Raw genomic sequence first — 24667 nt, forward strand, 5'->3', positions numbered from 1 at the left:
TCAAAATTGTTCAGTGAGGATAAATGTGAATAAAACCGTCAAGGTCTGCCCCAATTCTACTTTGTGGAGCCTGCCTAGAGCTGGCGCGTTTTAGGAGTCATTCTGTCAGAACATCATTCATAGGGATAAACACATAAAAAAATATTCAACAGTATATATCTCATAGCTAAAACCAACTTTTATGCTCCCTACCTCTGGTAGGACTCTATTAACATTGAATGATTGTGATGGGGAGGAAGACATTTCCTCTATCCAAAGTGGGTTCGTCTGGCCAGAGAACTAATTAAATTCACATGAGACAGAATAGCAAGAGAAAATTAAACAAAGCTTTATGAGGACCATGGCCCGGGGCCTTTCTTTCCAAAGGAAGAAAGGACACTGAAGAAGTGGGGTGCACAGAGTGGTTATATACCCCCAAACAGGATATTTCACATATGATTGAAATGTCCCTCCCACAATAGTCACAAGATTGCCCTGTGGGCATGGCGCTTGATGGACACAGCAGATAGTGGTCTGCTATCTTGGAGGGCAGAGGGCGTAGCAGGAGGCAAGTCTATTGTCTTGAGCTGGGTGGTCACAGGTGAGTGCAGCAATTAGTTCCTAGCATAAGGAAAGATGCTTAATCCCTACAGAAATGCCAAGGTTGGGAGGGGGAGGGAAATCAGTTACAGGAGGTTACCAGACAAGCACAATAAACAAATGCAGATTTAAGTCCTTGCCTTCCCCATTGATTAAGAGTTTCTAGAGACAAGGTCATCTCCTTTCTTCTTCCTGGTACGGAGAGGGGGATATCTTTACAGATAGAGATTTAGTTCTACTTTTTAGTTGCTTTCCTGTCTGCAAAGAAACCAGCCTCAAATAGTCCTCATGCCAAAGAGACATATCTTGGGGTGGCCAAATCCAGGTCCCCACAATTGCCTACAACTTGAATAAACCCTCCAATTATACCAGTGAAATACAGAAATCCATTAAGGAGTTAAATTTTAAAGGACCTAAAACAATACGTAGGAGCAATCTTCAAAAGTAATACTTCAGTGACCTTGAAATGCTGTAAGAGCAAGCAGAAACAAGATCAACGTCATTCTTAAAGTCTGCAGTGACTCTAACAGGACGGTGTTATTTACTTACTGAGATAAAGATGTTTAGCAAATTCTCCAGAGTGGGGAGTTGCGGAATCAGTTTCTGAACCACTTTACTAAAAGCTTCAAATATTGAATGATCATATATGCTTGTCAGATAAAAGCTGAAAGAGGAAACAATATGTCAGCATGTTTTCCCTTTAACTGAGGAAGAGGTCGCTTAGGCTACATCCTAACACCAGTACCCTGCCTTCTGCAGCTACGCCAGTTCTCACACACACATTCTAGCCTCCTTCAGAATTCAAAACCACCTCGGTACAAAATGAGCATGTCTTAACAAGCCATTCCTGCCCAACTTCCAAAAAGCAAGAACTGTGCCCATTCTTTGCTGACTAGCTGGACTGGAAAATTTAAAAACGCAGCCAAAGGGGGGCCTGTCGGGTGGTGCAGCGGTTAAGTGCGCATGTTCTGCTTCAGCAGCCGGGGGTTCGCCGGTTCGGATCCTGGGTGCGCATATGGCACTGCTTGGCAAGCCATGCTGTGGCAGGCATCCCACATATAAAGTAGAGGAAGATGGGCAGGGATGTTAGCTCAGGGCCAGTTTTCCTCAGCAAAAAGAGGAGGACTAGCAGCAGATGTTAGCTCAGGGCTGATCTTCCTCAAAAAAAAAAAAATGCAGCAAAATGTGCCCATATCAGCTGCCTTACATTCTGCAAAAGAGTCCACACCAGATCATCTTTACACGTGCCTTCAGAGTGACAGACATATTACTGATACGGAAGCGTCTAATTTTTTTATTTTCTAATTTGCAAAATGAATGATGCATATACCCCACAAAAAACTTACAGAGCAGTGGACTTCTCCTGTATTTATTTCTATTTGGATTATTTCCAGAGTACTCCTTTACTTACGATTATAGATACTATCATATTTAACAAGAACTATAAACTGCAGCATTGACTAACTTCCTGGATTAGGTTCATGGGTTTTATGTTACGGTTTTTCATATGGGGGAAGAACCTTAGCTTTGACCATTTGTTAAAAAAAATTCTTTTTAAACCCCACTGCCTTTCCCAAATGTTAGAATTACAACACGCAAAGCTTGCTCTTTCCAAATACTATCCATTGTCTACAGCACAAAACAAAGGTAAATTACAGCCCATGCCAAACCACTCATGGTGACTTTGGACCCCGAACCTCCTTTTTTCCCCTCTAGTACTGTAACCCCTGAAGGGTTTCTGTTCTCACCTGAGGTGAATTTTTTCTAATCCAGCATCTGCAAGGTCATCATTTGCCCTCTGGTGAATATCTCTTTGGGTTTCAATTTTGTGGTCATCTGACAGACCGTCCACTTTATGAATAAACACCTCGAAGTTGATGTCAGTGTTCACCTTGTAGGCCCGGGTCACTGTGAGGTGGAGCCTGGCCAAGGCCTCCATGTAATCGTCCTAGGAACAAAGGCACGCTCCTGTCAGCAGAGGCTGCTTTGTTTCCTGAACCCTTCCATGCTGCCTTCCACACACATGCTTCTTGTTTCCAAGCTTTACTGAGGTATGACTGACAAAAAACACTGCAGATATTTAAGGTGTACAAGGTAATGTTTTCATCCACGTACACGTTGTGAAATGATCCCCCAATCAAGCTAACGAACCGAAACATCACCTCACCTCACAGTTATCATTTTCTTCCTTCCACATACACTCAATATGAAAACCGTGTGGGGGCAACCTCCAAAAATATTTTGCAAAAGCCCAAATAAAAGCCAGTTTCATAGAATTCAAGATTAAAAACTTAAGTTTTGTTAACAAAGAGAGAAAAAGAAAGGTCAGGAAAATGCAGCTGTAGGCAGTTCTGATTTAGCTTGAAGACCGTCTAAAGATCAGAGCTGCAGTTTTACGGATTGAAAATGACCCCCTGCCACTTAGGACCTTCCCTGGGATACTAGTCCTCCCAGATTTCGAGTCTCTTGGTGAACTGTGATGAACAATTAGAGATGAAAACATGACCTGGGTCACTGGGAAGATGGGGAAGGAGCCAGGAGGAAAAATTTTAAGAACCACTGGTCTAGAGCAGAGGTCAACAAACCCTGGCCCTTGGGCCAAATTGAGCCCACTCCCTGTTGTTTGTAAGTAAAGTTTTAAGGAAACGCAGCCACACTCATTGGTTTGCACACTGTCTATGGCTGCTTATGTGGTACCGTGGCAGAGCTGAGCGGTTTTCCTCTGGGGAAACTCCTCAGAGACAGTACAGCCTGCAAAGTCTAAAATATTTACCATCTGGCCCTTACAGAAAAGGTTTCCTGACCCCTGGTCTAGAGTAATTGCCCCAAATAACATAATGCTATTTTTTTCTCCTTCCTACAGATGATATTCATATAACAACATAATGAACACCCGTGTGCACTCTTTCTGTTTAAGGAATCAAACATTAGACACTGTTTCTCCCCATCCTCCCAGCCCACCCCTGTCTCTACCCCCACCCTCCAGAGGCAACCAGTATCCCAAGTTTAGTGTTTATTCTCACTCATTTCCTTACACATTACTCCATACATATGTCTCCCTAAACAACATACAGAATTCATTTACATTGGTTTGGAATTTACAGAAATATCCAGGCACATGTATATTACAGTTTGCCTTTTTCAGTCAACATTATGTTAGTGAGATTCACCTACACTGAGGTACATAACTCCTCTCAATGGCTCTATAAAATTTCATTGTATGGATGGTCTATAATTTACCATGCATTTGCCTGCTGATGGACATTCAGAATGTTTCCAGTCATGTGCTAGTTCAGACACTAACTATCTGATAAGGTGGACAGCCTCGTGTACACATCTTTTGTCTGTTTGCGAGTTTTTAGGGCTTACCCAGAAGGTGGACTTGTCAGGTCACAGGAACAAGCACCTTGAACTTGACTGCATGTGTGAGAGCATCCGATGCTGCAGACCCTCACCAACACTCAGTGTTGTCGGGTCTCTTAATTATTGCCAATTTACAAGATGTGAACGGGTCTTGTTTTTATAGGAAAAACGGGGAAGAGATCTGCAGGACAGAATTTAAAGGACATTTCACCCCCATTCTGACTCCAAACCTGGATAAATACAGAAAGCCAATAAAACAGGGGATGTTTTCGGCATTCGTCTATTCCCCAAACTAAATTAACAAAAATGTATCCCTGGTCTTTAGATAAATCAAAATATTCAAGAAACTAATAGGAGGGGCTGGCCCTGTGGCCCAGTGGTTAAGTTTGCATGCTCTGCTGCGGTGGCCCAGGGTTTCACCGTTTTGGATCCTGGGCACGGACCTAACGCCACTCATCAAGCCATGCTGAGGTGGCGTCCCACGTGCCACAACTAGAAGGACCCACAACTAAAAATATATACAACTATGTACTGGGGGGCTTTGGTGAGAACAAGGAAAAATAAAAATCTTTAAAAAAAAGAAACTATGAAGAGAGAAAAATGGCAAATGGAATCTTTCTCATCCTTCACACTCTAAAGACTTTAACATGAAAGACAAATATTGGACACTGGGCTAGCATTCTGGAAAAATTCCAGATTAATGATTTGCAGCACTTTTCTAATACCTTAAAATGTATCACATAAAAACTAAAGTTATTACTGTACAGTTCCACATATATGAAATTCTAGAAAAGGCCAACTCATCTGCAGCGACAGAAAGCACATCAGCAGTTGTCTGGGGCTGGAGTGTGGGGCCATCTGAGAAAGGACAGAGGAACCCTCTAGGGGGGTGGAAATAGTCTCTACCTTGATTGTGAGGTGGTTACAAGGTGTGCACATTTGTCAAACTCACTGAATTGTGCACTTAGAATGAGTGCATTTTACTGTATGTAAGTTACACCTTAAAAAAAAGTGTTATTGCTTATGTCTTTAACTGAAGAGGAGAGTTAAGGGGACATGTCTGTGAGCAAAACCAGCCAACATCAAGAGCCTCACAATTTCCAAAGACTAGAAATTGCTACTCTGACCACCCTGCCAGGCATATCAAATGGTCTGATACCAACAAACTGATGAAGTGGTATATAGCTACAAGGACCAATAATGACATCAAAAAGAAGAAAATACTTGGTTTATTAGAGCAGAGGGGTTGTGAATGATTTTTTTCTACTGTGTTTGCTATTATCTTCTACAACAAATAAAAATAAAGGAAAAATACGCTGCCTAGTTCCTATTCCAAAATTAGATCCAGGAATTACAGGCAGGTCACAATCACCAATGTGGGTCAAGCCGACAGACACTCTATTTTGGATCCCCAGGCACATGTGAAATGGCTTCGGGGGCTGAGGGCAGCCCTGGGGATATGGTCCATTCTGTGGGCTCTGCGGGGGGTGGGCAGGTGGTAGCCCTCGTTTAGCTCACGGGAAATCACTCTTCATGCTTTCATTCTATTCTATTTTACAACATTCTGTGAGGACACATTTTCTCCTTGGTGATATATTTATCTGGCAATCCTGTGATTGTAAGGAATTCACAAGCAAAAAATAAAAATATTAGGTGTCAGACCAGCAGAGCACTGCTTAGAAATAAAGGCAATGACACCGCTGAAACACTTCTCTAAAGTTTGTTTTTCAGTTTTTTTGGTTTTTTTGGTGAGGAAGACTGGCCCTGAGCTAACATTTGTTGCCAATCTTCCTCTCTCTTTTTTTTTCTTGAGAAAGATGGTCCCTGAGCTACTATCTGTGCCAATCCTCTATTTTGTATGTGGGACACCGCCACAGCATGGCTTGATGAGCAGTGTGCAGGTCTGCACCCTGAATCTGAACCTGCAAAGCCCGGGCTGCTGAACTGGAGCACATCAACTTAACTCCTACGCCACCGGGCTGGCCCCTAAAGTTTGGTTTTCGCTTCAGAGCTTGTAATCACATCATGTAAAGATTCCCACAAAGATGATTTTTACAGTCTGCTTCCAACAGAAAAGCATATCAGACAGACTCTGAAACTGTATTTAATCACTCCTCATTTTTAGTAAATGACAGCTCTCAACAATGTTTTTCCTACCTTTGTAAAAGATTTAACTTGAAATGTGGACAAAGAGAACAGATTAGTGGCTACCAGGGGAAAGGTGCCGTCGGGGGTGGGCACAAAGGGTGAAGTGGCGCACCCACAACACGAATGACAAACATTAATGTACAACTGAAATTTCACAAGATTGTAACCTATCATTAACTCAATTAAAAAAAAAACACACACACACACAAAAAAAAGATTTAACTTGAAAAGACGAATTTCTCTAATATTCTGATACCTTTCTCTGCCCCATAGTTAAAAGCAACTCAATGAACAAAGAAACAAAATAAAACAAAAAGCACATTTATCAATCCAAATTGAAGGTTCACTTTTTATGTTCAGGTAAAATTAAAACCAAATTACAGGGGCCGGCCCTGTGGCAGAGTGGTTAAGTTTGCGAGCTCTGCTTCAGCTGCCCAGGGTTTCGCCGGCCCAAGGTTTCGCTGGTTTGGATCCTGGGCATGGACCTAGCACCACTCATCAAGCCATGCTAAGGGGGCATCCCACATGCCACAACTAGAAGGACCCACAACTAAAAATACACAACTATGTACTGGGGGGCTCTGGCAAAAGAAGGAAAAATAAAATCTTTAAGAAAAAAAAAGACCAAATTACGATCACAATGTAAAAAGAGGCAAGTGTGCTTATTTTAGACACTTTATAACAATCTTACAAACACCTGAGGTGGAGGTGCACTGGGAATTTGAATTCCATAAATGCAAACTGCCATGTAGCACAACATGGTCTTGAAGGAAGGACCTTCTAAGTCAGGGTCTTGAAGTGATGAGTCATCCGGTTGGAAGCCACTTACCCATGGGTCGGGCTACGACTGCTGTACCCACTTCAACTACAGAAACAGTAGCCGTGGGACTTAGGGAGAAAGTGGAGCTCGGAAGACACAGACAAGCATGACATCCCTGGAGGCTCGCCTCCCCTGCAGCAGCGTGCACACAGCCCAACTGCTCCTCCTGGGCTCCAAGCTCCCTAATTTATGGTGCTGGCAGATCTGAGGCAGGAAGGCAGGGGGTACTGCCAAGGCCACAGATGGGCCAGAAAACAGGTCAGTACAAGTGGGACAGCCAGGAGAGCAGCGACTGACAGCAGGCCCTGAACCTGATACAGATGTCAATAAGCACGCATTTCTGGAAGGGCCCATGTGAGGAGAGATGCTGCTGTCTGTGGACCAGGCACTGGAATTTCAAGTCTTCCCCTCCACACTCCACCAAAAAAGAAAGAGGAAAGCCTCCTAACCACATGGCCACACTCCCACAGCTACACCAGAAGTACCCGGTGCAGTCGTTTGGAACTAAAAGGCTTAGTTGAAAATTTCATTATTGTATCAAACAGGCACCTAGCTCTGTGAATGAATTTATGATGTTCTCAGGCATGAGCAGTCTTCTCAGAGAATGATTTTCCAAGCGTGGGCTCAGAACCATTATTTTAACAGTCTTCATAGCCCTTCCTCCCTAACATCACTGGGGCTCCTGGAAGGGCCAGGAGAGCCCAGTCACCGGATTATAGGGCCACAGTTTCAGGGAAACATTGAGACCTGGACAGGGGAGCAGAAAGCATCAGTGGCCCAGTCCTACTGCCTGAACTCTGTCCTAACACTGACCTGTCTGAGATGCACCTGTGGCCCACTGCTTCCCTCCCCCGCTCCTCTAACCACCAGTTCTGCTCCCCCTTCACAGGAGAAAGGCCCTGGGCACACAAAACCAGGTGCCAAAGAGACAGTTCAGATGACTGGTTCTGAATCCTGATAAAGTGAATGACTCTAATGCCTGGGTAGTAATCACCGGTCAAGGGGTCCCCAGTTCTCTGCTTTCAGCAAGAAGAGGACATAATCCGGATGTCTATTGATAAAGGAATAAAAGTAATTTTTTGTGATAGAAAATTGAGTACTTTAGGAACTATAACTTAGGACAAGTTTAAATAATTGAGTGAACGCTATAAAAAAACTAACCCCATATCTACCTACTTTTTATGTGAACAAGGTTTCTCAGTGCTTACACCTCTATAAACAAAAGACAAAAATAGAACTGATGTCAAATCCTGTCTTATTCAAGCACAGATCCATGAATTAAGCAGAAAATATCCATCTTCTTAAGAGATATATTTATCTCAAATTTTATTTTTTATGTTTAATTACCTATAACATATATTATAGTTATGCTGCCAATCAACTACGTACTAGTAATAATTACAATTATTTGGTTCATAAGAAAAATGTTCACACTTAGAACTTTATCTTCATAGGAAATAGTAAACATTTTAAAGTGTAGGGGCCGGCCCTGTGGCCGCGTGGTTGGGATATTACGCTCCGCTTCAGAGTTTCACCAGTTCAGATCCTGGATGCTGACCTGGCACGGCTCATGGAGCCACGCTGAGGCAGCATCCCACACGCCACAACTAGAAGGACCCACAGCTAAAATATACAACTATGTACTGGGGGCCTTTGGGGCAAAGAAGGAAAAATAAACAAATAAATAAATAAATAAAATGTAAATTTATATACATCTTTTTGCTGCAGAGAACCTGTGATCCTTTACAGATGTCTGCCAGGAGTACCAGAAGGCGGACACATATTGCTGTCCTTGGCCTGTCTGGTGGTTCCCGCCAAGTGTGAGGTTTCCTAGGCCTACCGTTTGCTGAGACGCACACAGCTCCCTAATGTCGCTGTTGTCAAGGCTGCCGGGAGCCTTCTCTCCATCGCAAGGCCTGGAGCCCCAACTGAGAAACGCTTGTTTGGTAGAAAGGCCTATTCTCGCTTCTAAAAACCGAACCAAAAGCATCACAAAGGAACTTGCTTGAACACGGGGGAGGAGGGGCTGCCGACACGGGCACCACAGGTCCGTCGCACCCCGAGACTGTGCTTTACCTGGGAGTCAATGACAAATATCAGTGCTCCTGTTCCCCGGAAGATCATCTCATAGTCAAACGTGGGGTCAAAAAAGTCAATCTGTCCTGGGAAGTCCCAAATCTGAAAATTAACAAAGGAGCTGTTGGAGACGTCTTCCCGGCAGATTTTGTTCGTGCTCTCCAGGAACAGGGTTTCGTTGGGGGACATCTTGTGAAAGACGACTTTCTGAATGGACGACTTGCCGCTTCTCCTCAGGCCCATGAGCAGGATCCTGGGCTTCACCTCGGTGCTGAAGGGATCGCTGAAGTCCAGCACTGGAGAAACCACAAAACGAGAATGAGGGTGAGATGCCGTCACGGCGGTTAATCAGAGGAGTTTCACTTCCACCTCAGACGAGATTTATGATTCACAGCCTGTGCTACTTTTCCAAATACGGACAGTGCTAACGACATCACCCCACTCACCGAGGGGCTGGCTTATAGTAAGTGCAAAACACTGAACAATGCTGTCTCACCACCTCTCACACCATCCCCGGGGGCCAGAAAACCTGTCGGAGCCCACCTCGCGAGCAGGGGCATCTGGAGGGTGAAGAGCACAGACTTCCTGGAGCAGAGTCGGGGGAAAGACTCCAGTCTTAGCGTTCCAGAGCAACATCTTTCTTTGCCTAGATCCTCAGTGTCTCCATGCCCTAAAGAGAGGCGTGTTTACTTGAGTTACCTCTCCTGGCTGGTGCCTCACATGCACAAAGGCCTGGAAAATGGGCAGACACTAGATCCCTCAGACCAGAGTGGCCAGAAAGCAGGTGTACACCTTGTGAGAGGCGCACCTCCCCAAGGCCCGCCCTGGCTCCAGGCCTGCACTGTCCAGTAAGGTAGCCACTAGCCTCATGTGACTGTCTAAATTAAACTTTATTAAAATTAAAAATTCATTTCACCTTATATCAGGTTCCTAGAGGAGTCAAATTTACAGACACAGAGGGTGGGACGGTGGTTTTCAGGGGCTGAGGAGGACGGGGAGTTAGTGAGGTTCCTAGAGTAGTCCAATTCATAGACACGGAGAGTAGAATAGTGGTTTCCAGGGGCCGCGGGAATGGGAAGTTAGTGTTTAATGGGTATGGGATTTCAGCTGGGGAAGGTAAAGTTCTAGAAGTGGATGGTGGTGATGGTTGTACAATATGAATGTGAATGCACTTAATGTCACTGAACTGTACACGTAAAAATGGTTATAATGATAAATTGCATGTTATGTATGTTTTACCACAATAAAAAAAAACTCAGTTCCTTAGTTGCATTAGCCACACTGCATGGGTTTAAGAGCCCCATCTGGCAAGTGGCTAATGCACTGGACAGTGCAGACACAGAATACTGTCATCATCATAGAGTTCTAAAGGCCAGCATTACTCTAGTCCCTGGTAACAAAAATTCGATCCTAAAATCCTTTGCCAAGGGTCCTAAAGGGATTGGGCATTACTTGATATAAGTGGGAATTGGTGTAAAAGCTTAAAACTCTGTAGGGCTGGCTCTCTCTTGTCTTTGTTCTTGAAGTATAGAGCGTTAGTTCCAAAATGTTCTTCAGTCCTAGACAACCACTTAATTTCCAAGCAGTGTTCCTCCGTGACCAAGAGCGTGTACATTTCACAGAAGCAAAGGAAGTGTCACCTAGTGCTTAAGTGTCAGGGCTCTGAAGTCAACAAGATCCAAGGTTTGAGCTCTGAGACCTTGGACAGGATACTTAGCTTTTGAGACTGTTTCAAAATCCATAAAATGAAGTTTGATAGTGACAATAAAAATCTCATAGGGCTGTTATGATAGTTAAATGGGATTACGGACCTAAGATGACTATTACATATAGGACTCATTCAGCAAATGATGCTGGGACAAACTGGATATCCACAAGCGAAAGAATGCAGTTGGACCCTTATCGTACAGCAAATACAAAAATTAACTCAAAATGGATGAAACATCTAAATTTAAGAGCTAAAACTCTTAGAAGGAAACATAGGCGTAAATCTTGATGGTCTCAGATTAGACGATGGTTTCTTAGCTATGACGCCAAAAGCACAAGGAACCACAGAAAAAAATAAACTGAACCTCATCAAAATGAAAAATTTTAGTGTTTCAAAGGACACTATCAAGAAAGTGAAAACAAGTCACAGAATGGGAAAAAAACATTTGCAAATCATATATGTGATAAAGGTCTAATAACCAGAATATATAAACAATGTTTACAATTCAACAGTAAAAAGAAAAACCAATTTAAAAAATGGGCAAAGGATCACACATTTCTCCAAAGAAGATACACAAACGGCAAATAAGCACATGGAAAGATGCTCCACATCATTACCTATCAGAGAGGTACTAAACAAAACCACAACGAGATGTCACTTCCACCCACTACTAGGATGGCTATAATTAAAAAGACAATAATAAATGTTGGTGAGGATGTGGAGAAATTGGAACCCTTATACACTGCTAGAATGTAAAAGGGTGTGCTTTGAAAAAAAGTTTGGCAGTTCCTCAAAAGGTTAAACATTGAGTCACCATGTGACCCAGCAATTCCGCTCCTAGGAATATATTCAAAGAAAGGAAAACATATGTCCAAGCAAACTTGTACACGAATGTTCACAGGAGCATTATTCATAATAGCCAAAAAGTAGAAAAAATCAACTGATGAACAGATTAACAAAATGTGATATACCCATACAATGGAATATTACTCAGCTTTAAAAAAAAGAATGAAGTATTGATTCACACCACAGCATGGATGAACACTGGAAGTGAAAGAAGCCAGACTCAAAAGGTCAGATATTGTTTGATTCCATTTATATGAAATGTCCAGAATAGACAAATCCATAGAGACAAAAGGTACTTTGTGGTTGCCAGGGGCTAGAGGGAAGGGAAAATGGGGAGTGACTGTTAATGGGCACATGGCTTCTTTGGAGTGGTGAAAATGTTCGGGAATTAAACAGTGGTGATGATTACACATCCTTGTGAATATACTAAAACCACCGATTTGTATACTTAAAAGGGAAAATATCATGGTATGTGAAATATACCTCAATTTTTAAAAATAAAAAGCTTAATGACTGACCAAATAAATAAATAAAAATAAAAGACCCAGTATGAAACTTAGAGAAAGATCAAGAAAAGAAACCAACATTTTAAGAAAAAAGGCAGGCCGGCCCCGTGGCCGAGTGGTTAAGTTTGCATGCTCCACTTCAGTGGCCCAGGGTTTCACCAGTTTGAATCCCGGGCACAGACATGGCACCACTCATCAGGCCATGCTGAGGTGGCATCCCACATGCCACAACTAGAAGGACCCACAACTAAAAATGCACAACAATGTACCGGGAGACTTTGGGGAAAAAAAGGAAAAATAAAATCTTTAAAAGAAAAAAAAGAAAAAAGGCAGACTATAGGCAAATATAGAGATATATGTACGCTAACTTATTTTTCTATATTTCTTTACTTTTTGCTGAGGAAGATTCACCCTGAACTAAGACCTGTGCCAATCTTCCTCTATTTTCTATGTGGGTTGCTGCCACAGCACGGCTACTGACAAGTGGTATGGGTCCACACCTGGGATCCAAACCTGGGCTGCCAAAGCGGAGCACGTGAACTTAACCATTAGGACACAGGGTCAGCCCCTCTAAATTTCTTTTTTGCTTCCTTCTGAACTACACTTCTATGTTCTTCTCAGTCCCTGATGCCAGTCTAAGTCTAATCTAATACAGGCTGTAAAGTAACTCTTTATTTCCCTATTGTAACTAACAACTTTTTCCAAAACACAGTAATACCTGATAATATTTCAGTACATTTCATTTATTATATATAATATTTTGATGTTTGAATCTGCAATAAGTGTAGATAAACACACAAATTTCAGGTAGAATAATAATTGAATTTAAAAAAAAGTAAGCAGGTCCTTTTGTGCACAGACACTACTATAAGCAACATCTCACCCCATACTATCCACACACACTTTTCCAGTTCAACTTAACCCAATTCAACAAATTGCTGATGACATACTCTAGAAGCAGTGATGTGGAAGTAAACTGTCCAAAAGGTCACCAGCTTTCTTTTTCTTCATCAGTGATTATATGCTATTCACTTGCAGTATTGCCATCAAAAGGCAATCTTAGCAAAAGCAGGGCATGAACTGAAAAAGATAACAGGACTTTCAGCTTCAAAAATATAGGACTGGGCTGCCCCAGTGGCATAGTGGTTAAGTTCACATGCTCCGCTTCGGCGGCCCCAGGTTCACAGGTTCAAATCCTGGGTGCAGACCTACACAGCACTCATCAAGCCATGCTGCAGAGGTGTCCCACATACAAAATAGGGGAAGAGTCACACGGATGTTAGCAACAACTTTCCTCAGCAACAGATGTTAGCTCAGGGCCAATCTTCCTTACCAAAAAAAATTATATATATATATATATATATATATATCAGACTGATAACATGTCAGAGTCTTGAGGTCGGCCCCACAGCCGAGTGGTTAAGTTCATGCTCTCCGCTTTGGCAGCCCAGAGTTTCACCAGTTTGGAGCCTGGGCATTGACCTAGCACTGCTCATCAAGCCAGGCTGAGGCACATCCCACATACTAGAACTAGAAGGACCTTCAACTAGAACATACAACTATGTACTGGGCGGCTTTGGAGAGAAGAAGGAAAAAAAAAAAAAGTTGGCAACAGATGTTAGCTCAGGTGCCAATCTTTAAATAAGCAGATGAACAAATAAACATGAATAGCCAAGCCTGAAACAAAAAAGAGAACTCAAAGTTGACACGTTGCTCAGAAATCCCTAAGAAACATGAAGATCAGATTGAAGAGGGACCCTGTAGCCCTTGCCTATCTGCCTATAAACAGCAGAGTTCGGCTGCAGAGGGTAAAACTGGTGGAAGCCCAAACAGGAAGGGGCATGAAGACAACCAACAGGGTTGTTATTTGGAGAATCAAATGAGAAGAGCCAAGCAGATAAGCCCTGTGTACCACTGCCCACCTACCCAACCCCACCTATACATACCCTAGATCATCTTCCAGGTGGGAGCAGTGACTGTTGGAGCCTGAGAGTGAGAGGGAAGGCAGCACCCCAGGGGTCAGTGATGCCCAGAAGGAACAGGGAGCACCCACACTACCACCCTCCAAGTACTGTGACTTTCCCTAACTCTCACTACAGCGTGTGGAGTTCAAGGGGCGGAAGCAGCACCATCTTCCCTCCAGACATTTCCTCAAATAGAAGAGAATTACAGACTCAACAAATGGAAGAACGTACACATGAAGAAGGAGAGTTCATCAAGGAGTCAGAGTAAACTTCCAAGTTAAGTACAACGAAACTACTCAGAGATAAGAGAAAATATGGCATTCATGAAACAAGAACAGACAGTTTCAGAATCAGCACAGACATGAAAAAGGGCCTTAGAGATATCAGAAATAAAAATATAATGGGAGGGGGCCTATGAATTGAAAAGCAGAATCAATACAGATGAAAAGGGCAATAGTGACCTGGAAAGTCAAATTCCCTCAGAATGCAGTATAAAAGAATAGAGCACTGGAAAATATGAAATAAAGGTTAAAGTGACATCAGGAATAAGATTCAGAAGTCCTATTATCCTTCAAAGAAGTTCCAAAAGGAGAAAATAGAGATTATAAGGGAAAAGAATATTTAACTAATAGTAGATAAGCCTTTCCCAAACCAAGAAATGATAAAACTCAAAATGAACAGGCCCACAAAGTAAAAAGGAGAAATTCAAACAAAAACAAGCCCACACCTAGAATAATCACAGTCAAACTTCAAAATATCAAGGATAATAACAAACTCCTTAAAACTATCAGAAAAGGAAAACAGTTACCTACAAAGAAATCAGAAAGAGAGCCAGCCTTAATTGCCTAGTGGTTAGAGTTCACCTCACTCTGCTTTGGTGGCCCGGGTTCAGGTCCCAGGCGCAGAACCACACCACTTGTCTGTCAGTAGCCATGCTGTGGTGGCAGCTCACATAGAAGAACCAGAACTTACAACTATACACAACTATGTACTGGGGCTTTAGGGAGGAAAAAGAAGAGAAAGATATGAGACTTCTTAACAACTCAGGATGCAAGAAGAAAATAGAACAGTATCTTCAAAGGACTCAAGGAAATATCTTTGAAATCAGATTTATATACCCAGTCATACTACTTTTCAAATGTAGGAGCAAAATAAAGATGTTTTCAGACATTTAAGGACTCAGAAAGTTTACTGTCCACTTAATCTCTTTGAAAGAATTACTCAAGGATGTACTCCTGAAAGAAAAATACACCCAAAATGTAGAGCAATGCAATAAGCAACAGAAAACAAAGACATGTTCCTGAAACCTATTCATTTTAAATAAGTATTGGTTTTAAATTTTTGAATAAAAATCAGAAACTAAAATTCCAGACAACATAGACATGGAAAACTGGTAAGGGAGAGGTAGGCAAAAGGTAAGTAAAAGGATGCTATGGTTCTTGTTAGAAAAGCATAATTACATATCAATTTTTTTAAATTTAAGAATAATCATCTCAAACTAGTAGAAAATATGAATATATGCAAAAATGCATTAGAAAAGTGTCCAGAAGGATGCATAGCAAACGGCAAAGCATGGGGGCAGGAAGGATTTAGGGGAATCATTAAAGGGATTTGGGGTTTAATTTTAAAAAGGAAACACACGCACATACATATATATAAAATTAGTTTTAAAAAAGAATGAAAAAAATGTTTAATGTATGGGAGTCAAGGACACGGAAATGGGAGAATTAAGAGACAACAACTGACATACTGTTTTATGTTTTAATTTACAAAGCTCAGACTTTTAAGTTAAATTTCAAAGATAAACAAGCTCACTGAAAACCTTTGATTTTTTTTTTACTTTATATGCCAACACAAACATTTCAAAATATTAAGTACTCCTTAAATTGTGATTTCAACTCCACATTTTCTCTTTAAATAGTGTCTTAAGAATTTTGCTTTTTCAGAGGCCGGCCTTGTGGCCGAGTGGTTAAGTTCGTGCGCTACGCTGCGGCGGCCCGGGGTTTCACCAGTTCGAATCCTGGGCGCGGACATGGCACCACTCATCAGGCCATGCTGAGGCGGCGTCCCACATGCCACAACTAGAAGGACCCACAACTAAAAATATATACAACTATGTACCAGGGGGATTTGGAGAGAAGAAGGAAAAATAAAATCTTAAAAAAAAAAGAAAAGAATTTTGCTTTTTCAATACAATAAATATATTGGTTAATGTACTCAAAGTAGTTGATCGGTAAACGTGGATTGGACAAAAGATATGTAAAACATGGTTCCTATCTTGAAGAAACTTAAAATCTACTCTAGAGGGGCCAGCCAAGTGGCGCAGCGGTTAAGTGCGCATGTTCTGCTTCAGCAGCCTGGGGTTTGCCCGTTCGGATCCCGAGTGCGGACATGGCAAGGCTTGGCACGCCATGCTGTGGTAGGCGTCCCACATATAAAAAAGTAGAGGAAGATGGGCACGGATGTTGGCTCAGGGCCAGTCTTCCTCAGCAAGAAGAAGAGGATTGGCAGCAGTTAGCTCAGGGCTAATCTTCCTTAAAAAAAAAAAAAAAACTAGTCTAGAGGGTATGGTATTGGCATAAAGATAGACAAATAGGTTATTGGAACAGAACAGGGAGTCCAGAAATAAACCTACAACTGATTTTTGACAAAGATGCAAAAGTAACTCACTAAGGAAAGGATAGTCATTTTCACCAAACAGTGCTAGAACTCCTGGACATTCATATGCCAAAAAGTTAATTTCAATCTACATCTCACACCATATACAAAAATTAACTCAAAACAGATCATAGGCCTAATTGTAAAGCCTAAAACTGTGTAATTTCTAGGAGAAAATATTTGTGATCTTGGGGTAGGCAAAGATTTCTCAGATATGACACCTTCCCCCAAAACTGATAAATTGGTCTTTATTAAAACAAATCTTCTTGGGGCCGGCCCCGTGGCATAGTAGTTAAGTTCGCGCACTCCGCTTCAGCAGCCCAGGGTTTCGCTGGTTTGGATCCTGGGTGCGGACATGGTACCACTCATCAGGCCACTCAGAGGCAGCGTCCCACATAGCAGAGCCAGAAGGACCCACAACTAAAATATACAACTATGTACTGGGGGGATTTGTACAGGAAGAACAAACAAAACAAAAAAACTTCTGCTCTTCAAATGACATTGTTAAAATAATAAAAAAAACAAGCCAAAGATTGGGAGAAAGTATTTGCAAATCATATATCTGATAAAGGATTTGTATCCAGAATATGTAAAGAACTCTAAAAACTCATTAATAAGAAAATAAAACCCAATTTAACAAAGGGAAGGTGGCAGGAGATTTGAACAGATAATTCTTCAGATAAGATTTTTATGGAAGGTAAATAAGCACATGAAAAGATGCTCAACATGTCACTAATCGTTAGGAAAATGTAACTCAAAACCACAATGAGATGCTATTGCATACACACTAAGATGGCTAACACTGAGGAAGACAGACAGTAACACACGTTGAGGAGGATGTGGAGGTACCAAAAGTCTCATACACTGCTGATGGCAATGTAAAATGGTACTACCATTCTGGAAAACAGTTTGATAGTTTCTTAAGAAGTTAAACATACATCTATTATATTATCTATATGTTACATCCCAACCATTCCACTGCTAGGTATTTACCCAAAAGAAATGAAAGCATATGTCCATGCAAAAACTTGTACGCAAAGGCTCATAACAATTTTATTCGTAATAGTCAAAAACTGGGGAAAAACCAAATGTCCATCAACAGATGAATGGACAAATTGTGGTGCATCTCAGCAATACAAAGAAATAAACCATTAATACCCACAACACGGATGAATCTCAAAAGGATGATGCTGAGTGAAAGAAGCCAGTTGAAAAAGGACATAATCTATGATTCACTTACATAAAGTTCTAAAAACTGTAAACAAATCTCTAGTGATAAACAGCAGATCAGTGGTTGCCTGAGAAATGGAAGAGGTAGTAAGGAGGGGTCGGAGGGAGGGACCACTAAGGGGCACAAAGGAACTTTGAGAGGTGATGGGTACGTTCATCTTGATTGTAGTGATGGTTTCACAGATGCACACACATGTCAAAACTTATCAAATTGGTGCACTTTATGTCAATTATACCTCAATACAGCTGTTTGAAAAAAAATGTACTCTCAAAGACAAGAATGGAAACCTAAAGAGCTGTAGTTGATCCATTATCACCTCCCAAACAGCAAGGTTAGATCAATGCAAAGTAGGGGAGAAATGCCCTGGGGCTGTGGGGAGGAACCCAGTGGATTACAAAGGCTATGAAAGCAGATGTAGAGCAGTGCAGGATTTGGATGACGTTGAGGGGAGCCCAAATGTAAGCAAGGGCACAACATCTTGCACGGAACAGGAAAATACGCATGCAATGAAAACACAGCAACCAAGTGGGAAGGTGCCTTCCACACACCAAGTACTGCCCTAGGCACGGTATACACTTTATCCCTTTCACACTCCTTCAGGAATAGATATTATTACCTCCCTTTCACAGGTGGAGAAATTCAGGCTCTGGAAGATCAAGTAACATTCAAACTGAGGACTGGCTCATCCAAAGTCTACGCACTCTCTTTCTGCTGTGCAACACTGCCTCCAGTCAACGAAAGCAAAATTCCACATTAAATTATGTACAAGTACAAAAATACTTAAGTGCTTATAAAAGTCTTTCTTTCTTCCCAATTTATACTGCTGGATGTCGGTGTAGATTTTAAACCTATCTTCAGCAGGGTCTGCAAGTCTCTGTGTGGCACGGTCATCCATGCTGGTGCCCTGGGGTCGGACCTCCTCCCAGGAGAGTGAGGAGGTAATGCAGACCCCTGTGAGGAGCGGAGGGAGTGTATATGCATGTTTACATACATAGAGTGGCTGGGAAGCAAAATACACATACAGCTGGAAGTATTTCCTTGTCCTGCCAAATTCAAGCGTGGGCCGCAAACTGTAAACAGCTGGGAAATGATGAGCCAGAACAGCAAGAGTCCCATCGACTCTGTGGAGAACCCTTAGACCCACGCAGATGCATCATATCAGATTTAGCCTGTCTGTATGGAAATAAACTGTGTGACATTTCTGCCCAATGAGGAGATACGAGTCTGCTTTCCACCTGAGGAATCTGGAGGAAAGAACCTGCCCCAGGTCACAGGGCTGGTATGTGGTGGCGTTCTCATCCAGGGCCTTGGCCACCAATCAGAGGGCATTAAACAAAAACTGCAACAAAGAGAAGAGACTAGAAAACGTCAGAGTACATCATGCAGAATAAGAGTAAATACTGCTGGTGAAACTCTTCTAGGTTTACCTGTCCATATATGAGTGCTGATTCACAATATGAATGTATTTTTTATTGTGGACCATAGTCAAAGAAATGTTGTAGGTCACTGCTGTTGATCAGGAAAGGTTTCTTACATAGAGGTGACTGCTGACAAAACCTCCCCTCCCACCCTTCCCCCAAGCATCTCTGCTTCTGAAACCGGACGGGGTTTCTCAGAGGGTCTCAGTCCACTCTGGGAGTGGTCAGGAAATGCTCACGCAAGTTTGGTAAGAACAACTTGAGAAAGCTTAAAGTGTGAAAGAGAACGAAGGATGTTAGTTGCTTTGAAAGGGGCAATAAAAGGGCTAGTACTTTAAAAAAAAAAAAAAAAGAAAAACGAAGAAGGAAATCAGAAAGGAACTACAGGAGGATTGGGGACTAGAGATGGAACCCAGAAAGGGCTCTTTAAAAGTGTCGGGGGGGGCTGGCCCCATGGCTGAGTGGTTATGTTCACGCGCTCCGCTGCAGGCGGCCCAGTGTTTCATTCGTTCGAATCCTGGGCGCGGACATGGCACTGCTCATCAAACCATGCTGAGGCAGCGTCCCACATGCCACAACTAGAAGGACCCACAATGAAGAATATACAACTATGTACCGGGGGGCTTTGGGGAGAAAAAGGAAAAAAATAAAATCTTTAAAAAAAAAATAAATAAATAAAAAAGTGTCAGCGGGGTTTGGAGGAAGTTGTTGGCGTGAGGTGAAACTTACAAGAGGGCAGTTTGTTCTCCTTTCATAAAAGTTCCCTGACCATCTGCCAAGTCTAGACAGGGCTGAGCCAGGGGCTGCCATCACAAAGACAAGATTGATCCCTTAACGATTAGAGGGGGAAATCGACAAGAGAGACTGACAATTACGATGCACTGCTACCTAGGTGCCACCGGCTCAGAGAGGGCTCCCGGCACAAATAACATCCGAGTCTTAAAGAAGAGGAGGCACGAAAGAGATGAATGAGAGAACGGTCGTGCCAGCAAGAGATTTTGACCTTCCCAGAGTTTAGGGACTGTAGTTTAAAAGGCAAGAAAAGGCTTCACACTGCCCAGTAGGTTCCCACAGCATTTAGAATAAAACCGAAACGCCTTCTTCCCGCAAAAGGCCCTGTGTGGGCTACCCTCTCATCCCGTGCCTAATCCATCCTCCCCACCGGCTCCTATCCTGCGGCCACACTGGCCTCCGCTTCCTCACCTCAGGGTCTGGACCTGTCCCTGCCTCCACCTGCTAAGCTCTCCCCAGGATTCACCTCGCCTTCTTCCCACTCGGCCCAGAGGGAATTTTACGTCCTCTCATCTCAGCTGGGCCCCATCACTTCCTAACAACCCTGTGTCTTCTTAATAGTACTTATCACTATACAAAATTATCTCTTTAGTTTATAAGTTTGTCTTCTTGTCTGTTTACTTGTTTAATATCTGCCCCTCTCACATATACACAGGCAGAATACAATGTAGCATGTGACGTGAATCCAATAAATATCCTGGAATAAATGAGTTGAGAGAGAGGGAACAGGCTAGCTCACAAACAAGATGCTGGGAAGTTTGGATTTCACCCAGAAAAACATGAGGAAATCACAAGGATTTTTTTTCCCCAAAGATTGGCCTAAGCTAACAACTGTTGCCAATCTTTTTTTCTTTTTTTTTTAATTTCTGCTTTTTCTCCCCAAACCCCCCAGTACATAGTTGTATATTGTAGTTGTGGGTCCTTCTAGTTGTGGCGCATGGAACGCCGCCTCAACGTGGCCTGATGAGCGGTGCCATGTCCGCGCCCAGGATCCGAACCAGCGAAACCCTGGGCCGCCGTAGCGGAGCAGGCAAACTTAACTACTCGGCCATGGGGCCGGCCCCCACAAGGATTTTAAGGGGAGACTAACATGATCAGATTTACACTTTAGGAAGTTCACTCTAGAAATAGACTCCCTAAGGGCGGGGGGTCAGTGTGGAGACAATGAAGGGCCTAGAATAAGCCTCTGTGGGGTAGAAATTATTTTCAGCTAAAGGCATTTGAGTTCCTGAAATCCCTATTTTCCTAAAGCAGAGCCTCCCAAAAGGAGCAACTATGATCTTCTATTGTTGGAGACAGACTGAAATGAGAAGAGAAGTTGGCACCACACCCAAACAGACGCTGTCCCGAAACTATCCCATCTCCCACCTTTTCTCCCAGGGGCCCATTTCTCTTTCCAAAAAGTCATTTGTTTTTCCATAAGTGCCCCTTCCCCAACCCCCTTCTAAGAAGTCATTTGTTCTCCAGAAGTGCCCCTCTGCCCCTCCCCATCCTCTAAGATGGTATATAAGCCCCAAATCCTAAACACCTCCTTGAATTGCATTTTTGATGAACTCTCATGCATTAGTATGTAATTAAATCTGTTTTTCTCTTCTTGATCTGTCTTTTGTCAGTTTAATTTGCAGGCTCCCATTCAGAAGCTAAGAGACTAGAGGAAAAGTTCCCCCCCCACCCCCCCCTCGTTGACAGCAGTTAGGAGGTTGTTCTAGAAAAATAAGAAATGGAAGAACTAAGCCACAGGCTGTGGAAATGGTCAAAAGGAACAGATTTGTGAGAAGTTCAAATCGACTGAATGGTACTTGGTGACCCACTGGACACAGAGGATAAGGGAGAAAGAAGCCCCAGGTCCCTGACCTGGAAGACCAAGTGAGCAAGGGCCAGTTCAGCAAGATGGTGAAGCGGAAGACGCTGAACGGATACCTGAAGTTGTTGACTCTGGGGTGCCTGTCGGCCTGCAGCTCAGTGAGGAAAGCATTTGGGGCCTCATAAGGGTGTTGCAGACAGGTTTGAAGCGGAAATGCAGATTGCTGAGGGTGTCCATGCCTTGATGGTCCTTTTTTTCCCTGATCTTGTTGGCTGAAGACGAGGGCACATTTCAGAGGTTTTAGCCTTGGCCACCACGGAACAGCTCAAATCAACCTGCTCCAACCTCTTATCACTCAGCAGTTACCATTTACTGACCACCTGTGTCCCATGTAATCCTCAAGTGACAGCGTTTATCCTTTACAGATGTAAAACCTGAGGCCTCTGTGCTTACCACAATAAACACTCAATAGATGTTTGTTGGTTAGGATGATTGAATGAACGTGACCGAGTTGAATCTGAAGCTAAACTGACTGAAGCTTTAAAATGAAACTTCGTATGACTTTTGCCCAGACCAGGACTCGGTATTAAGAGGATGAACTCGATGCTGGGTAAAGTTTATCTACTGTGGTCAGAGTACTAAACACACCTTACCTATCTTGCAGTGGGTCCTGCAGTACCATTTCCCAAACAGCCCAGCTTTGCAAATAGTCGGCAGGAGATCCCACGGAAACTCAGTGACCCAAGGAATAGCATCATGGGGAGTGGTCATCTAACTGGGCCATTTTCAGGCTTTAACACCTGCAGGCTAATGACTTAATCAGTAACTGGCAGAGCCCTGTCAAAAAGCAATAGGCCTTGTAAATATAGAAGGAAGGGAGAGAAAGACGGCTGGCACCTTGAGCACAAGGCGGCCGGCATGCCTGGCTGATCTGTGGGTTGGGAATGTCCACAACAAAGAAAGAACCCGAAATCAGGAAAATGGGAATTGAAGGGCAATGTGCACCTCCTTCCACAGTTCTAACGGGTTGGCCCTGCCTTCCTGAGCTCAAGGGGTCTCTCTGGGGAGAACGAGACCTCGTATGAAATGCACTTCATAAATTCTGATGTATTTTACAATTGAGAGCTATTATAATTAAGGACAGTTCTCCAAGAGGTGACACCTTTGAACAGGTCCAAAACGGGAAAATAAAACAAAGATTTAATGAAAGAATTAGAATAGCATGGTGCCAAAGTGATGGCAAGGGGAACAGTTTAAAAAGTACTCGTTAGTGGGGCTGGCCCCGTGGCTGAGTGGTTAAGTTCGCGCGCTCCGCTGCAGGCGGCCCAGTGTTTCGTTGGTTCGAATCCTGGGCGTGGACATGGCACTGCTCGTCGGGCCACGCTGAGGCAGCATCGCACGTATCACAACTAGAAGAACCCACAACGAAGAATATACAACTATGTACTGGGGGCTTTGGGGAGAAAAAGGAAAAAATAAAATCTTAAAAAAAAAAAAAGTACTCGTTAGTGCCAGGCTGGGGTTCAAGTCCCAGCTACGCCGTTTACCAGCTGTGTGACCCCATACATGTCCTCTATGTCTCCAGCCCTCCATCAGTATTTATTTCCTCCTCTATCAGTCTCTATCAAGGACACACACATACACATGCAGCTTCTTTTTTTCTCTTTTTTTCCCAGCCCAAGCCTGGGTAACGAGAGGGTCTTTTGTGGAATGTGACTACAGTGAGAGGCTCACTCAGTCCTAAGGGAAAGTTAGAATTTCTTTGCTTATTAGTATTCTGTAGAGTCAACAAAGTCTTAAGGTTCTATAAACTTATGGTTTTAGGAAGAGGCCTCTGGTTTGTTTTTATTTGCAACATTATCTGTGATCCTTTATATTTCTGACCAATGAACTACTTATACACTCAAGACCCCAGGGTTCAATATGAAATTTCAACACAAGTGGGAGTTATTATATGAATAATAACAGTACCCTTAATCAGAGATTTTGTGAGAACATACAACGGAGAAAGGAAAGTCTCTTCAATAATGATGTTGGGAAAACTGGACAGCCACATGCAAAGGAATGAAAATAGACCCCTGTCTTTTACACCATGCACAAAAATTTACTCAAAATGGATTAAAGACTTGAATGTAAGAGCTGAAACCATAAAACTCCTAAAAGAAAACATAGGCAGGGGCCAGCCCCTTGGCCGAGTGGTTAAGTTCGTGTGCTCTGCTTCGGCGGCCCAGGGTGTCGCTGGTTCAAATCCTGGGTGCGGACATGACACCACTCATCAAGTCATGCTGAGGCGGCATCCCACATGCCACAACTAGAAGGACCCACAACTAAGAATACACAACTATGTATCAGCTTTGGGGAGAAAAAGGAAAAAAATAAAATCTTTTAAAAAAAGAAAAGAAAACATAGGCAGTATGCTCTCTGACATTGGTCTGAGCAATATCTTTTTAAATCTATCTCCTCAAGCAAGGGAAACAAAAGAGAAAAGAAACATATGGGACTACATCAAACTAAAAAGCATCTGCACAGCAAAGGAAACCATCATCAAAATGAAAAGATAACTGACCAATTGGGAGAACATATTTGCAAATCATATATCCAATAAAGGTTAATATCTAAAATATATAAAGAACTCATTCAACTCAACAACAACAACGAAAAAAGCCTGATTAAAAAATGGCCAGAGGATCTGAATAGACATTTTTCCAAAAAAGATATACAGACGGCCAACAAACACATGAAAAGAGGTTCAAC

General features: G+C 42.7%; 1 protein-coding gene across 1 annotated transcript in view; it reads right to left on the bottom strand.

Annotated features, from left to right (window-relative positions):
* The window catches only part of RRAGD (Ras related GTP binding D), a 41719-nt gene that overhangs the window by 11316 nt on the left and 5736 nt on the right, over nt 1-24667 (bottom strand). Inside the window, exons 2-4 of the mRNA XM_044757274.2 lie at nt 8987-9282; nt 2328-2527; nt 1129-1243 (exon numbers count right to left, since the gene is read on the bottom strand). Of these exons, the coding sequence (XP_044613209.1) occupies nt 1129-1243; nt 2328-2527; nt 8987-9282 (611 nt within the window). The remainder of the gene's footprint in view (nt 1-1128; nt 1244-2327; nt 2528-8986; nt 9283-24667) is intronic.

This window comes from Equus asinus, chromosome 24 (genome assembly GCF_041296235.1).
Source record: "Equus asinus isolate D_3611 breed Donkey chromosome 24, EquAss-T2T_v2, whole genome shotgun sequence".
Classification (NCBI taxonomy): Eukaryota; Metazoa; Chordata; class Mammalia; order Perissodactyla; family Equidae; genus Equus; species Equus asinus.